Here is an 18118-nt window from a genome sequence, read left to right on the forward strand (position 1 = left end):
AAAATTTTTATGTTGGTTTGGAATAGTTATTAGGCATGTCTAGTAGTTGATTTTTAATCAAGGAAGTTCTATGATGCACATGTGTATATAAGAGTCTTATTTCATTTCATGATTTAGTGAAACTATTAAACATTTCTATTAATTGTTTCGTTCCATTTCCAGATCCGAATTGATTTGGAATAATTATTAATTATTTTTGAACTAATAAAAAGAGTTTTGCGTGGACATATAAAGGTGTTACATTGTTTTATTTAATATATGAATCCTACTTAGCATGAAATTTAGCAAATGAATCTTTATATGTTCATGGGAATTTTTTTTTTGTTTTGGACCAACTTTGCTTCGAAACTGAAATAAAAACTTCTCAAGTTGGAGTACCATATTTTGTTTATTTATTTATTTTTTTGTGGGAAAGAAAGGGTTAATTTCATTTTGCATCCTTTTAACTATATCTTGATTTCCACTTTGGTCCTTCAATAATAAGTTGAGATATTTTAATCCCTAAATTATAAAAAATTGTTCTACTTAAGTCTAATCATTAACGAGATGTTTCCGAAATTAACATAATGCTAGTCAATTTATTTGCATGGTTTCATTTCTAAGGGCATAGAAAAAAATCATATTTAACAAGAACAAAAGAAATTCCATAATTAGAAGGAAAAAAGGAGTTTAGGAGCCAATTAGTGGAACTCAATGCACAATTCAGGGATAAAAGTGTTCAAATTTAAAATTTAGAGACTAAAGTAAATATCAGAATATAATTTAGGGACTAAAGTGTCTCAATTTAGAGTTTAGGGACTAAAATAAAAATCAGGAGATAGTGTAATGGCGTAAAATAAAAAAAAATTCATGACGAGTCAATGAAGAATACACACATTACGTGTAGGGCCTATAGGCGTACAATAAATAGCTGTGGCCTACCTTTGTGGACCAACGACTTGATAATGACCGTTGGATCAGTCGGTTTATTTACCCATCACAAGAACATTTGGTTTTGGGAATTTATGCTATCGGTCGGGATTTATAAGGGCAAATAACTCTTTTTTTTTTCTTTTTTTATTTTCAGAGACGACAATAGTTGTATAACCTAATCTATTCTAAATTAAGGGGAAGAGGGCGGACCTAAAAATACCAAGAATAACTCGGAGGGGATTGAATCACCATCGAATCAAATGGGTGCATAACACATTCGCCTGAATTTTTTTTAAATAAATCACTTAAATGTTGCATTTTGAAGCAAATCGCATGACGAGTCAACCCTTGCCTCCCACCCAAAACCTAGTCCCCCCCCCCCCCCCCCGCACACAAGCTAGGTGGTGGGTGGTTTTATAAGTGCAAATGCCAACAAAGTTAGATATGTACTCGAGAGACGTTTGTGATTAATTTCTTGATGTAATTAGATCAAATTTGAATAAAGCATGGTGCTGATCAATTTTTTTAATCTCATTTTGAACTTAGTTCTATGAGACAAGTATTAAAGGCAAAATTTCTATGCATGTAAATTAAGCAACTTTAAGTCTAATTGGATAAAAAGTTGTTCTTTTCTTCTTTTTTTTGGGTGCAAACTACAAAATGAAAAAAGATTATAATATGTGTTTGCGTTGAGTCGGTCAAAAAACTAAAATAACCAAAATGGTCCTCACATTTCAAAAAGTATTTTTTTGGTTCACTACAGAAAACGTTGTAAAATAGTCCCATCACATATAATTAATGTATTAATTTAGTTCGACAACCTAATTTTGATCAGATTTTCGTCAAAAATTGCATGTCCAAGTCACGTGCTCATGCTTCAGGGTAAAACAGCAAGAAGAATGAATATAATGACACTCTCTTGACAAAAAGGCATTCACAAACACCATCTTTGGGAGGATGAAGAAGAGTGGTGGAATAGCTTTTTTACGAATATATATATATATGTGAGGGACCAAAAAAATAACTTCTTTCAAAATGTGAAGGACTTTTTAGATCATCTTTCCCTTAAACAAAAGAAAGAGCAAAGAGTTAGTCTCGCCATCCTTAATTCATATAGATGTTCTTCGTAGCATGGTATTGGAATGTATGACTACAATTTGGGAAACAAGAGAGTTTTAAATGTCTCTTGGATGTAGGTCAAGGGATCAAATCTCTTGACTTGATCCCTTGACCTGCATCCTAATATTCAGATTTTCTTGAAAGCAGTCTCACTTGATCTATTTAGGCCTCCCTTCCATCTAATAATATAGAGTGGGAATAGTTGTTGTAACATGGAGGCACCCTCCCTTGACTTGTTTTGGTTCCCCCCTCCCCCTAGTGTAGAGTAGGAGTAATTGTAATATAGAATCTATCGCGTCGATACAAAAAAAAAAAAAAAAAAAAAAAAGTATGACTACAATCTGATTACCCATGTTGAAGGGGAGCTTAAAACAGTTTATACTTAAACCTAAACGCAAAACACAATCGAATTCCTTGGTAGAGAAACCTAAGCACCTTCAACCAAATTAACCACCCAAGGAATTACTTCGTCCCATTCCATGATTTTGCTCGTCTTTACACTAATTCATTTGGGTAATCCTGATCCAAACATGCTAGCAGAAGATCATGGTTAATAGTACTATCATTCATCTGCAGAAATCCATTTCTGCATTACTCCTAGCCCATGACAATAGTCTAAAAGTCACTTGTACACAGCCATCTTGCCAGAATTTTACAGATATCATCATCTAAAAAGCCTGTAGATTCATGTACTTAAAGAGGGGCATTTGGATCCGTGTTAGTGCACATTGCTGGCTTTTCAAGCCTGTATGACGCTAAACCAGGGCAAAATTTCCTGCAAAGATTAGTGCGCCATTTACGGTAGAAAAGTTTATAATTGACCGGTGGATTTCAGCTTACAGACATGCCCCCCCAGATCTGACAATGCCCTGCATGAGGTTCCAGCACTTACATCTTACTGTTGGTCATGCCTCGGTTTCCTTTGCATTTTTCTTGAAAAAATGTATAGCCACACGATCTTTTGCTAGTTCAACCAGCTCCATTTTAATCAACCTGGATTAATAATGCCTTGGATGTCTAGACATCTACGTTCAATTGGTTCAATTAAGCCACAATATGGACACTTTACGATTTGATTCTTTAGGATTATAGCATATGTCAACCACCAGATCTTCAAGTCCTAGAGCCACATGCTCATTCGCGTATTTATTTAATATCAAAACTTTCTGAAAACGACCATTCAACGTAGTCCAAATCGAACCAATTGGGCAGGATCTAGTTAACTGATATACCAAATATATATATATATCTTCAAGTGGGCTTTGAAGTTATTTGAAGTAGATTAGAACCGTATACTGCTGTGCAGAATTCAGTGCTGTCCAGTATGAGATTCATCCATGGATATAATCTGAACCTGAAAACAGCAATCATATAGACTTTTACCCATAATCTTTTTCGAGCTTCCAGCTCCTGCTTGAAATTTAATCAGAGTAAATAAGATAGGGAGGAAGAAAAATAACATGACAATCAGGTGTCGTTTGTCCTCAAGGCTAAAAAAACTCCCAGTAGTTTGATCATCAAGAGGATTCGGGCATAGTTTTAAGAGCTTCTGAAAATCATTTAACAAACTAAAAGCACAGAAGCCTTTGTAATGATAATCAAAATTTGAATCAAAGTAATGACAATGTGCTAATTTTCGTCATCATAGATATCACATCCAATTCAAATGATCACCACAATCTTGTATAACCAGATTCTTTGTTCTAACCCCATTTCCCTTCATGCTATTTTGGTTCTCGATTTGAGTTGTGGTACCAACTCTGAATCATCAATTTAGATCCCTTTCCCAATAGGGGATTGTCATCTTTTTACTTCATTGTAAAAGAGCATGACATTAAATGTCACTGTTGGTTGAATGTGAATGCAGCCTTTTAGTGTAGCTGTTGAATAAATAAGATCATGTAGAGAGATAGGAAGCAGAAAAGTTGGTAATTACATCTGAATGCTTCAAATTAGAAACAACTGTGTTATCACAGCAGCTGCACATCAATATGGTAGAAGATGAAAGTCAGCAGCTACAGAGAAGGATACGGATAAGGATGTCTATATACAAAATGATGAGGGAGATTTGCTCTCATGATTGTGGAGGAGCATTGTGTTTTTTGCTGCACTTGTAAGGCTTAAGCAGTAGCAGCCTTCTCTTCCTCAACAACTTGTGCTGCTGGAAGAAGGGTGCACACAAGGTTGCGATCACCATAGACATTATCAACACGTTCTGATAAGCCAACCAAACAATTATTAGTGTCGACTACAAGTAGCATTTTAGTACAGAAACAACTATCGAGGAAGTCATCAAGATGCAGCAGCAGCAATAACAGATGGAGCACATGTGACGTGCAAAGAATACTCCAAAAGTTGGCAGAGGACGGAAAAAAAAGAAGGGTAAAAAAACTGATGGTTTGTTCCCTCTTTAGAGCATCAAACACGAAGTGAGATGACGCTTCATCAAAAGAAAGTTTCTGTAGTTTGTTCTCGACATCATAAATTGATGAACTGGATCAAATTTCCTTCGATAAGATTAACGGTTTTTTCTAAAACTAGAGATGCTTTAGAAATAATACAAGAGGATGCCAGACCCAAAGATGAATAACATTTTCTGTACAAAAGATATAAAGACTTCTATGGAACATTCAGATAATTGAGACAATAAGATGACACAGCTGATACACTGGCAGCATAATGCAATCAAAATATAATCTCTTTGTTTTAACATGCATTCAAAAATATGTACAGGATAAAAAGCAACCCAGTTTGTACCGTTAGTTGGTAACCAAATAAAGTCTTCAACATGCATAACCTTCAGAAAAGGAATATCTAAATGCCGAGCAAGAGGGCTGAGAAAGAAAATGTAAAGCAAAACTCATCTGGCATTTGTTTCAATTACTATACTACTGCATTTAGCTTCTTTTTCTCCCATTTCATCGCTTGGATCTAACTAAGTCTTGATGAGCAAACCTTAAATTTCTGCCTACTCACAGACAGAGGTCAGGAAACTGAAACCTAGCAGCGAACCTTAAGTTCTTCAAGTGTTGCACATGGGACAATTCTTTCATTTGGATATTATCAGGCGTTTCAGTTAAGTATATAATCACCTCAACATTTTTTCCCAGAGATGCATCTGACAGAAGTTTTCAGCTAAGCTGTATACTTGGCTACCAAAGAATAAGATAAAGCATAAAACAGGTGTTCCTCTTCCTTGTATATGTGCAAACAGAAAGGCAATTGGAGTCCCAAAAGTTAAAAGGAGAGGTCCATACTATATGGCTGCCACCACCTAGTAGAAGTTTAATGTTGTTACAGGCATAGTGAGGTTTGGATATTTATGGCAGCTCAGTATTACCCTAAGAATTAGCTTTAGGGACAAGTAAAACCTACTTCACCATCTGATAACCACTTTTCAAGAGTTCTAAATGTGTACGCAAAATTTTCTCTCAACTTACAAAAGGAAGGAAATGTTATGCTGAAGAAATTTGTCAATGACACCTCCAGATAGTTGGGACAAAAACGTGTATTAAGCATACCTGTCGTTGGCCAGAATTTTGCAGTCCTCAGCCAAGGAGCTGGGAAGGCAGCATATTCCCGTGAGTAAGGTTTTGTCCATACATTAGCCATGAGTAGGGAGGGTGGATGGGGAGCAGACTGCACTCAAAAAACTCGGTTAATATCTATGAACTTTATGCAGGAAGTGGGAAAACTTTGTCAATCAAAGAGTACAGACAACATTTAACTCCACAGAAAGGATAAGAAAGCAGATTATAATGTTGAAGTGTTAGGCAAACACCAGCATTTTAATCAAGTGAACTATCTTGATACTTCCAAGTCTTCATAATGAATAGAAATTTATGACACTTTACAATGTTGGTTTGTCTCATAACCAAAATCGAGCTAAATATCATAGATATAGGCAAATCAAGAAATGAAAGGTTAGAAGAACTTTTAGCAGGAGAGTGAGGGAGAGAGAGAGAGAGAATCTTTAGAAGACCTCCTATTACTTAAAAAAGTACTATTTTCCTGGAAAGCAACATCCTCTTTTACCTTGAGAACATTGTTGTGCAAATCAAATTTTCCTTTCTCAATTTGGGCAATTTCTTCTCTTATTGAGATAAGGGCATCACAAAATCTGTCTAACTCTGCCTGCAAAAGAATGCATTCTCAAAGTAACAACAATAAGGACACTAAATTATATAGATAAAGATGGGTATAAAGTGTAAGTTAACTGAACCTTGCTTTCGCTTTCAGTTGGTTCAACCATAAGAGTGCCTGGAACCGGCCACGACATTGTTGGTCCATGGAACCCATAGTCCATAAGACGTTTAGCAACATCTTCAGGCTCTATTCCAGCAGTGTGCTTCAGGTACAGCAAGTCAAAGTAAGAAACTAATCCACATTTGAGAACTGAATGTCCCACAATAAACGACTGATGTTAGCCATACTCACCTTAAAGCCCCTCAAATCAATAATGAACTCATGGGCAACTGTTCCATTGACACCACGGAAAAGAACAGGGTAGTAATTCTGCCATTCCATTTTTAAAATATTAATCCTTGAAAAAATCTAGTGCAAACTAAAAAAATTAAGTATTATCAATTGGTTAATGGCTTGATCTGAAAAAGGCCGATAAGACCAAGTATTGATGTCTGATTTGAGTCTGCTTGACCGGGAAAACTAACTGCAGATCTTATGATCTTTCACCCAAAAAAAAAATGGAAAAAGGTACTGCATGGAAAAAAAGCAAAACCAATACTTATGTAAGTAGTGACTGCTTTTTGGGTGACATAGCCCTGCTTGGAAGAAGTTATAGCCAACTCAAAGAAACAATCAGGCAAAACAAAGGAGATACCTCAAGACGCTTTGCCATGTAGTTTGCATTCAAGATGGCTATCTTTGATGCTTCTGTAAGTCCTTTAGAACCCATCATAGCAATATATGTGTATGAAATTGGCAAAATGAGTGCAGAGCCCCAGGGTGCAGCAGAAATTGAACCTAGGGGCTGGCTTTTTCCAGGGGCTGGTATACCTCCAGTAGGTATCTTTGATATAATAGCACCGAAAATCAGAAAAAAAGAGGAGTAAGAAAAATGAAAAAAATTTCATTATTGATTCACACTATTAGCCTTCCCATCATTTCTAGAAGGTATTAAACATTTATAAGTAGCGTCAGTAATAACAACAACTTGAAGTTAACATGTATTATTCAGTTTTGACATGAATAAGAAAGTTTTCTCAAAGACAGAGAAATTTCACGGTAGAATAAAAAAAGATACTTCACCATGTGGGATGCAAAAGGTGCCACGTGTAATAAATGTGATATTTTTTATGCTGTAAATAGAGCATACCACAGGATGTGATGGCAGAAATGGTGCCAGGTGTTTCTTCACACCAATTGGACCCATGCCAGGACCACCTCCACCGTGTGGGATGCAAAAGGTTTTGTGAAGATTCAGATGGCACACATCAGCACCAATAAAACCTGGACTGGTCAGACCAACCTGCAAAACAGAACAAAGATAGGAATGATTTTTGAAAAGGAAATGGCTGCAGGATTAGCACTAGGAGGAGAGCAAAGAACAAAATGACTATTCAAAATGTAAAAAGTTTTTTCCAGAGAAAAACTAATTCAATAATTGCAAAAAGCATACTAATAAAAAAGTTTCCCAGGAGACCTCAGACGAAAACCCTAGGGCAGCAAAATCAAGGAGCCAAATGATGAAGCCCTGCTATGAATGTCATACAATGAAAGGTTGAACAACAGAACACACATACATTGGCACCTCAAAGGAAACATGAACTAAATATTCATCAATATTCTTAAATAAATGTAGAGATAGAAAAAAGGAATTTAGGATCCTAGTAATAAGACTGAAATAGAGTTCTCAAGGGTATCTCTTTATGAAGAGGTAAAAGCATTAGTGATGTTACTTTTATAAACATTAATTACTTCTAGGTGCACATTAAACATGAAATGATACTGTCGTTAAATATACCTGAGCATTCATGTTGGCTCCATCCATGTAAACTTGACCACCGTTGTCATGAATAATCTTACAGATCTCATCAATACCTTCCTCGTAAACACCATGTGTTGAAGGGTATGTAACCTAGAATCCATTAGAAAATAAGGTTGAAAACTTAGTTGCTACATGTAGAAATTACAAACTATGGATGTCTATGTACCACATACCATAAGAGCAGCTAGGTTCTCCTTATTTGCTTCAGCAGCCTTGCGTAACTCTTCAATGTTAATGTTTCCCTTTGAATCAGTTCCAACAGGAACAATTTTCATGCCACACATTGCAGCACTTGCAGGGTTGGTTCCATGGGCTGATAAAGGTATGATGCATACATTTCGGTGATGGTCTCCTCTTGACTGCATTTTTAAAAGGTAAAAACTTGTATCAGTGTTGTAATTTTCTAAGTTGGATTACAATGGAAACCCAAGGTCCACGCATGAGCCAATATAAAGACTGAAAAAGCTTAAGTTTATAGACCAGAGACACTGAGATAACTACATACAATATATTTTTGAAAGTCAGAGGAAGCTTTTAATTGCATCATACATGCTCCAGAAATCTCTCAACATTTAATTGCATCATGCATGCTTCAGAAATCTGTCATATACAGCCTTCAAAACACTCTAGAAGTTTTTGAGAGTAAAAGTACATGTAGGATCTCAGCACATGAAATGTAGGTCAAGGATTTAGGCATCTCACGCCTATTTTAAGTACTAACTTATGCATACTTGAGTGCTCTGACATAGGAAGAGAGACTCCATTCTGAAATATTATTTTAACATATACAAATAGGTGATCCTGTATTATGGACAGTCATCTCCTGCAGTAGAATGGCGACAGATGATATATCCAACTGCAATATTTATTTACTGAATCATATCCATATTGAGTTTGTTTTTACTTCTTAAGGGTAAGTAAATTGAGGACCAAACTTGTTGCGCAAGGCAATACTTCATAGACACCTCATCTGTCTAACAGAAATTAGTTGTGGTTCAGCTTATAAGACATTATTTAGTTGCAAGAATGTGCATATAAGTAATCAACTTCAATTTGAACTAGGGCACCATTCAATTTGAGCGGATTGGCATCTGAAAACCACAAATGCCAATCCGCTCCCCACATCACGAGGGCACCATTCAACTAGGGTTGTCACATGTTCACAAAATCATATATTAACATGATCCAAACATAAAAAAATGGAGAAAATATCCATTCCTCAATTGCCATGAACCAGACACATACTCGAGAAAAAAGCACAATGCACTTTTACATTATAGCACGATTTTTTGAACCAAAAAGGGCAGAATTAATTTGTAGAACAAGTTGGAATCAGAATAACCTGATGATATGCACGAATAACCATCAACCCTGCATACTCGCCAGAAGCACCAGCATTAGGTTGCAATGAGAAAGAGTCAAAGCCAGTTATTGTGCACAAAAGTTCTCCCAAGTCCTTGAACATTTCCTGGAAATAGAGGTTATGATGGTTCAGTGACCGACTTACATCGAGCAAACAAGCAACACAAGGAAATAAGGTTCCAAGATAATTCTAACAACCTGATAACCCTCAGCCTGTCCAGTAGGGGCAAAAGGGTGGATATTTGCAAAGCTAGGCCAAGTCACTGGCATCATTTCTGTTGTAGCGTTCAGTTTCATTGTACAAGATCCCAAAGGAATCATACTATGGCACAATGAAAGATCCTTTGATTGTAGCCTATGAAGGTATCTGAGCAATTCATGCTCTGTGTGATACCTAAAAAGCCATAAAGAAGTCAAATGAGCTCTAGAAGAAAACTTAAAATGGTTGTTAACATTCAGTTGGAAGGACCTACGAGTTGAAGATAGGATGAGTCAAGAATGGGCTCTCCCTTAAAAGCCCAGCAGGGATTTTATTCTGAACCTCAGGTGCAAGAGTTGCAGCAGTGAATGCCACCTAAATAATGAATTTATCAGAAACAAGTGATTTCTAAAAATATCATGACTACACAAAATGTGGAAAATGCAACAATCACACTTACAGGCTTGCCACCTGAAAAGACTTGAAACAGTTTGTCCACATCTTCTAAAGTTGTTGTTTCATCAAAAGAAACAGTAATCTGGAAGAGAACAGACTCCAGTTATCCCATAAAGAAACTCACAATGTATGCAGTAAACAACACTAAATAGTATACTTACAGTATTCTTGTCCACAATCCTCAAATTGATCTCATTCTTGTAAGCCAGATCAGCAATTGCACGTGAATCCGCAACCTTTACCTTCACTGTGTCAAAGAAGGGTAGATCCTGCACCTCTGCTGTACCAAGTTTTTTCAGTCCAGCAGCAAATGTCGCAGCAAGACCATGAACCCTGTGGGCAATTGTTTTTAGCCCTTCAGGTCCATGATAGACAGCATACATAGCAGCCATGTTGGCAAGCAATGCCTTCATAACAGCACAATAGTACAATGTTCAATAGTCAACAACATGATAGAGAGTTCTAAGAAGCATGTTTGATGATCTGTCACATGAAACTAAACATATCTCTATGATTGTCTGCAAGTGATAGAAATAAACCATGAATAATATGTTTGTTCCTTTTTCTATGTCATCATTTAGACAAAGAGCAATAAACTCAATTCCTCCTAAATAGCCTAGGTACTTAAGGCACTTTATAACATGAAATATGGAGCATTCACCAAAAAAGCAAAATAATTTCTTTACCTGAGCTGTACAAATGTTGCTGGTAGCCTTGTCCCTGCGGATGTGTTGCTCTCTTGTCTGCATAGCCATTCTTAGTGCTGGTTTTCCAGAAGAATCCACACTGACACCAATAATTCTTCCAGGCATCATCCTCTTGTACTCTTGGGACGTAGCTAGGAAAGCTGCATGAGGACCACCATATCCCATTGGGACACCAAACCTCTGAGCTGAGCCAACAACAATATCAGCATCAAATTCGCCAGGAGGCTTCAACACTGTCAAAGCCAAAAGATCGGATGCCATGACAACCTTCACACCATTAGCATGAGCATTCTTAACAAACCCCTCATAATCCACAACCTCACCCTCAGTGCCAGGATACTGTATTAAAACCCCACAAACATCCCCAGACTTGTAATCAATATCCTTAATATCGGAGACAACCAGTTTGAGATCAAAACCTTCAGCCCTAGTCTTACAAACATCAATAGTCTGCGGATGACAATTAGTAGCAATGATAAAAGTTTTCTTTTTTCCTTTCTGGATGTTATTACACATAGCCATAGCCTCAGCTGCAGCAGTTCCTTCATCTAGTAAAGATGCATTAGACATAGGCAATCCAGTAAGATCCGCAATCATGGTCTGATAATTCAGCAGGGATTCAAGACGTCCCTGCGAAATCTCAGCCTGATAGGGAGTATACTGAGTATACCAAGCAGGATTTTCCAGGAGATTCCTCAAAATAACAGGCGGAACAAAGGTATTATAGTATCCCATTCCAATATATGACTTAAAAACTTTGTTCTTAGATGCTAACTTTTGCATGTGATCAATCATTTGAGCCTCAGTTAATCCCTCATCAAACTTACTAAACGTCATACCATCAAGCCTGATAGATTTAGGCACAGTGGCGTCAATAAGCGAATCAAGACTGGGGAATCCACAATTCTCAACCATTTTGATTTGTTCTTCAGGGGTTGCAGAGTTATGGCGGCGTGGAAATGTATCACTTGGTTTCAGTGCCTCAACAGAAACAAATCGAACTTGGCCAATCCCAGAATGCAAAAATGCATTTTTTTTCGGATTGACATAAGTCCTTTGATATTGACCTTGGAACGAACAAGGAGACAGCGAGGAAACATACCTTGAAGGCCTATAAAATGGTGAAGGAGCTGACAACAATTCATTGGCTTCTCCATTGCCTCTACGCTGCTTTGCTTCTGAAACCAGCCGTTTCAGAATGGCCCTGTTGGCAAGCTTTCTTGCACGGTCCATTACTGATCAGCAGCAATGAAAGAAAAGGAAGATACCCTTCTCAGTGTTTGGAAAAGGGGTATGAGAAATGCAAGAAAGATTGAACTTTTACAAAGCCCTTTAAAGCTTTGCTGCTCTTTTTGCTCTGTTTGTTATTGTTCCATTAACTGAATAAGAGGTGGGTGGTGGGAATGGGTTGTTGAGTTGAGGCTATACCGTCTTTTGCATTATATATACTACTAACTAATCATACTACTGCACATCTGTTAATACTTCTTATGTGTGGGTATAAAGATTAGTTTTGTGGCAGTAAAGAATCAATTTCAAGATCTGGTGGTGGTGGTGGGTGGAGATTAAGAGAGACAGCGGACCTACGTCAAGAAAAAGACAGGGATCTTCTTGTCACGTGGGCATCAGGTTGAGGTCGTGAAAGCCAATTGTTTGAGGGAATCTATGTATATTCATGCGTGTCTGTGCTGAGTGTGCATGTTTTTTTCTCGGACAGATCTGGGAATGTATGGAAGGGAACGAATCGGGGTGGATTGAGTTTCAGTGGATGAAAATTGAGTGAAAAATGGGGAATTGTGGAAAGGAATCAAAGCCTTAGAAAAAGTTTTGGATCAATTGGTAGGAGAGGGGGAAGTTGTTATGGGGTGGGATTTGCTCTGGCTTGGCAAATTCTCTTTCACGCTTGGCTTATCTCAATCTCTCACCTCAACAAGTACATCTCAATATTATTAAGAAAAACATGATAACCATGCCATGGGTGGATAGTAAATTTAAGGTCTGGATAAGCAATTGAAAACATGAGGTTTTGCTGATAACTGGCCCCAAAAAAAAAATGCACTGTAATTAATGACTCAAAAATTTGACTGGTACTCAGAACAAAAATGTAACTCCCCGTTCACCCTTCCACTAGAGCAGCGAAATGATTGTATAAACTACTACTATAAAGAACAGTAAATTTCTGCTTCAATCCCTGATAAAGAAATTCTCAGGCCTGGCTTGGATTGCTTGTTTCGTCGGAAAATATTGTCATTTTTCGTAATTACATTTCCCTATCACCTTTTTCCCTCACATATATCAAATCGCTATAGTAATTTTTTCATGAAAAATGACAGAAAATGCAATTCAAACACAACCTTAGTTATAGATCAGAACTCTAATAGCTAGTTTGAGAGTTGAGGATAGAAAAGAAAAGAAGAGATATGTTAAGTTATGAGAGAAAAGAAAGGAAAAGAAAAGAAGGGAAGAAATTTTAATGTTGTTTGGGAGTTTATAAAAGAAATGAGATGATTTTGAATACGTTAGTCAATAAATATTCCATTTAATAACTTTTCAAGGATAGAATGGACAATTTAAAAATTTTTTGTAGACTTTCTGTAGCTTTCCTTTGCTTTTTACCCGATTTAGATGGAAAAATTTTTTTTTTAACTGTAACGGATCTGTTCCTCCTCTCAAATCAGTCGAATTCTTTTTCTCTCTATTTCATTAAAACTCTCAAACGTAAGAAATACCTGCCTTTCTCTTCCCTTCTTTACTTTTCTGCTCAAATCTCGTCTCCCAAACTAGGCATTAAAAGAATAAAGAAGTAAATATATGCAGATGTTTCCTTTGTTCAACAAAAAACAGTTTTTATCAGCAAGTTATTAAAATAGAAAGTATTGGCAATGTAGCAGGATGTCAAATAGTAGTATCTGAGATACTTCAATTATACAGGGTACCATGCCATCCATCTACACCAACTTCCAAAGGAAATCTCTTAACTTTTTCTAAAAGGAACTGTTCCATCCACACAAATATCCTGTTATCAGCTAAAAGGAAATGCAGTTGCTGTTTTTGTTCAAATCACTCCATATTAGTTAGCTGAGTCCACCTACCATGCTGCATTAACTCCACATAAATATGGTCATTAGCTGGTCCCTTTCAATTACGTGAGAATAAAGCACACAAGTTCTTGTTACATTTCATTAAAAAAAAAAGAAAAAGAAAAGTCCAAATCGAGTGACATATTTAACCAAATATTTCAGTAAAATAACAGTTTACATGTATCCAAGCAGGTACTTTTCGTTCTTTTGATTGTTCTGTCAGTGATTTTCATTGACATTCATAGATATTATTCATGCTTAAGACTCCATAGACCTTTCAGCTTCAATAGGCCCATGTCCCTTATTATATCCCGGGAAGTTGGTGAATCTTTTACTAATCAAAAGCTGAATATCAGTTCTGTTCCACTTTTACACCAGGACCAAAGAATCTTCCCCATTAAACCAAAAGTGTGGGACCTTTTATCAACAAATGATTCTTTTTTTTTTTTTTTTTTGCATTTAATAATAAGGGATGGAAGGATTGGCCTCTACCATTGCAATTTGCAATTGAGAAAAATGTGTGAAATTGTAACGTGCATATTGCAATTTGCGAACAAATGTAATAAGACTTTAAGTCGGTTCAATCGGTAAAAATTCGTTTATTCTCTGACAATTTTTCGTTAGCGAATCTTGCGGAAAAATTATGGTGTATCAATGAGAAATGAGCCAAATAACCTGATTTTGGAATACGGTAACTTTTTCCCTCTTCTAATGTTGTTTTATTACCTCTGATGAAAGCCCCCCCTTGTCAATACATGCAAGGTGGGGGGCTAGTTTGGTGCAAAAAAGGTACAGCCGTTGGATCAGACTGCTACGGTTGGTGAGCAAAAATGGTGGGTGGAGATTGCTTCTTCGCAATTCTATTTCGTGGGCTCCATGTATCCTTGGCTGTTAAAGTCTTGACTAGATTCTTTGCCATTCCTGGAAGTCAAACTCAAGACCATGGGATTCTCCTCAGGACAAGGAATCTCGTGTTATGCATTTTCATTTATTATTTTTTCTAGGATTATTATCACTTTACCCCCTTAACTTTGATGCTATTATCAATTTATTCCTTAACGTTATCTTTTAGTTACTTTATCCCCAAGACTAACTGTCTAACTTAACGGAGTTTGTTAATTAAAGTGAAAAAATATATTTAACCCTTAAAATTATTATCACTTTATCTCCATAAAATATAGTCTCATTATCAATTTATTCCCAGAATTATTTTTTGAGCAATTTATCCTACCATTAAACCAATTTAGCAAGTTAAAAAATTTTAGAAGAAAATACCCTCCTCTTTGCATAATAAAAATAATAAAAAATTTAAAGTGACTCTTTTCCTTTTTAGTATAAAGAAAAAAAGTCAAAGTATTAATTTCTTTCTTCTTGACAATCTTATTAATATTGAAAAAAAATAGAAAGATGGAGAGGGGGAGGGGGAGAGAGAGCTCAATTCTTTTTTTAAAATTTACAAATTAAAAAGAATTAAATACTTTTATTATTTTAAAATTATTTCACTTTTATGTTTAACGTCAAATTCCAATTCTAATCTCGACAACCTTAAAGTAATACAATAATGTTAGACTTTTCTTTATTTTCTTTTTTTTGTAAAATCTAATTTTTTTGTCTCCTTCTTTCCTATCTTTTTTTTCTTTTCCTAGTATTAATAAATGTGAAAAAAAGAAATTTGAAAAAACCCTTTTATTTTTATGTTTTTCGATCTCTTAAAGTGAAAAAATGAAGAAAAATCATTCCAACTTTTTTATTTTTAATTATATATAAAATGGGTAAATATATTTAAAATTTTTTGACCATACTAGTTAGACTAATGATGAGGTAAAATGTTTAGAAAATAATGTTAGGAACTAAAATGATTGTATCACTATAATCTAAATGAATACAGTGATAATAACAATGTAGTAATGTTATAAAATAAAAGGGTATTTTTGTCCAAAATTTCTTAACATGTTGAGTTACATTATTTATGGAGGTAAAGTGACTAAAAGATAACATTAGGGGGTAAACTGATAGTAGTGATATAGTTTAAGGGAGTAAAGTGATAATAACCCTTTTTTCTAAATCCGCTTGGATTGCTAATTTTTAGAATTATTATAGAAAAATATATTACAATAATTTGATCTATATGAAATAAAATGATGATTGAAAAATATGATTATAAAAAAACGTAAAATTTTTTAAGAGAAAATGACAAACCAAATAAGGCGGATAGTTTTTTAAAAAAAAAAAAAAAAAAAAAGAGCATAAGGAATTCTTTTTAGTGGGTATCTACTGTGATGCCAATGAGGAGACACATTGAACAGCTTTTCTAGTCGTCCACAATATTTGCAAGTTGAAACTTGTATCAGAAAGCAATAATTTGGAAACTTTTGTTTAGCTACACAAGAATTTTTACAAAGGAACTTGCTTTTAATGGCAATGGAAAAAGTGGTTCCCCATACCCCAAATACCCATAATTATGGACAGGTCAAAATGAAGAATTTAACTCAGTTGGCCAATATTTTGATATTCATCAAAATATCCCAACTGGAAAGGGCTATTATGGAACTGTATATAATTTCTGAATAATGACTATTCTTTTAGATTAAGATATTTATTGAAACATGATTCCCTTTTTGCTTTTACAGTCTAAAACATGACTTCTTTTTGAAGTACTTACCTACTTAAAGCATAAAAGAACTTAACGAACTAATACATTAGTATCCCACTATTTGTCTTGAACAACTTTGATATAAGGGTTCCCTCATGTTTGTCACCTACTACTGCAACTGTTTTATTCGTATTAACCAACTACAACATATATAATACAATTATACAAACATTATGCACTAACGAAATTTTAGTTGGAAAGAAGAGAAGTTTTGTTTGATTTGTTGAGGAACATCTTACCCACCACAAACAACAAGGAAACACGAATATGATTCTCTTGCACAGGTGCAAATGCCATCAAAGGTCAAAATTCTAGTGAAGGATTTTTTTTTCCCCCTTTTTTTTCCTGAAGCTAGGGGTGTAAATTGAGGTATTTGAACCGGAATTTAACAAGTTCAGGCTTAATTCACAAAATTATATTGGCTTTTGAGTTTCGAGCTTTCGGGTTTCAAGATCAAATTAAAAGATTCAAACTCAACTCACACTATTATATATGCTTTGGGCTCGAGTCAGATTCAGTCCAAACTCATAATTAAATATATAATTATACATATAATATATTTTATAATTATGAATTATAGATATTATTAAAAAATATATATATAATTATATTCATGTATGGACGAGGCCTTAATTGAGTTTGAACCGAGCATGACCCGAGCTCAACTCATATTTAATTCGAATATAATATTTATACTCAAACTCTGTCTATCCACTTAAAATTTAGGCTCAACGGCTTTTTTTTGAGTTGAATGGGTCTGGTTCAAGCTTACTTCGCTCCATTAACAGCTCTGCCTAGAGCAATACTGATGTCCAGTCGATTCTTTTAGGGGCATAAATAAGAAAGAAGAGATTTCCCTTGATGGAGTGGGTGAGCTGCCTGGGGAGTAGCAAGGCAAACAAATTTCCACAATCATGAAGATGCGTCTATGCAAGTGAAGAGAGGAGAGAGATGAGTTGGGTGATTCGAGAGAAGAAATGTAAATGAAAAATCCGTGATCGAGGCCTTCCACTCATATATTTAAAAAGAAGAAAAATTGAGAGGAGATTAAAAAAATATGGAGAGGAGATCAAAAGGCGTGGCAATTTTTTGGCTTCGTGTTTGGCTAATTGATTCATCATCATCATGATGACAAACAGACTATCAAGTATTCCTGATCTCTGCCCCGAAAGTCACTTTTAGACATGCTTATCGAGAAGCAAATCAGTGTGCTGACAGATTGGCAAAACTCAATATATATATGCTTATCGAGAAGCAAATCAGTGTGCTGACGATTTCAGCCACAATCGTGACTCTCTCTCTGAGGAAGTAACGTTCATTAACTCAATGGATAGATGCTAATAAAAAATTATCTCACCCATATGCATTTTTACCACTCAATATATATATATATATATATATATATTCCTTTATTGTGTTTGTGATTTTCATGCTGCACAGAATTTTGGATAATAAATTATTTGAAATAATTTTTTTACAAACATACTGTAACACTTTTTTGATGTTATTCTTTTTTATATGATATATGTGAAATAAAAAAGTGATTGAAATATTTATCAATAATGCAAGCAACAAATTTTTTACAAATAAATTCAATATCCAAACAAACTTAAGTAGTGAGGC

The 18118-nt window shown here is 35.4% G+C and overlaps 1 protein-coding gene across 1 annotated transcript; it reads right to left on the reverse strand.

Moving 5' to 3' along the window:
- Positions 1-3882: 3882 nt before the first annotated feature.
- On the reverse strand, positions 3883-12677 carry LOC113706674 (glycine dehydrogenase (decarboxylating), mitochondrial). Its single transcript, XM_027228613.2, has 15 exons — positions 10742-12677; positions 10217-10462; positions 10060-10137; positions 9874-9974; positions 9599-9794; positions 9381-9506; positions 8212-8397; positions 8015-8128; positions 7367-7519; positions 6872-7060; positions 6469-6546; positions 6254-6379; positions 6067-6165; positions 5553-5670; positions 3883-4246 (listed from the first exon to the last, which is right to left on the reverse strand). Exons 1-15 carry the CDS (start codon positions 11993-11995, stop codon positions 4152-4154), a joined length of 3159 nt encoding a protein of 1052 aa, XP_027084414.1. The 5' UTR covers positions 11996-12677; the 3' UTR covers positions 3883-4151.
- Positions 12678-18118: the final 5441 nt, after the last annotated feature.

This window comes from Coffea arabica, chromosome 8c, assembly GCF_036785885.1.
Source record: "Coffea arabica cultivar ET-39 chromosome 8c, Coffea Arabica ET-39 HiFi, whole genome shotgun sequence".
NCBI lineage: Eukaryota > Viridiplantae > Streptophyta > Magnoliopsida > Gentianales > Rubiaceae > Coffea > Coffea arabica.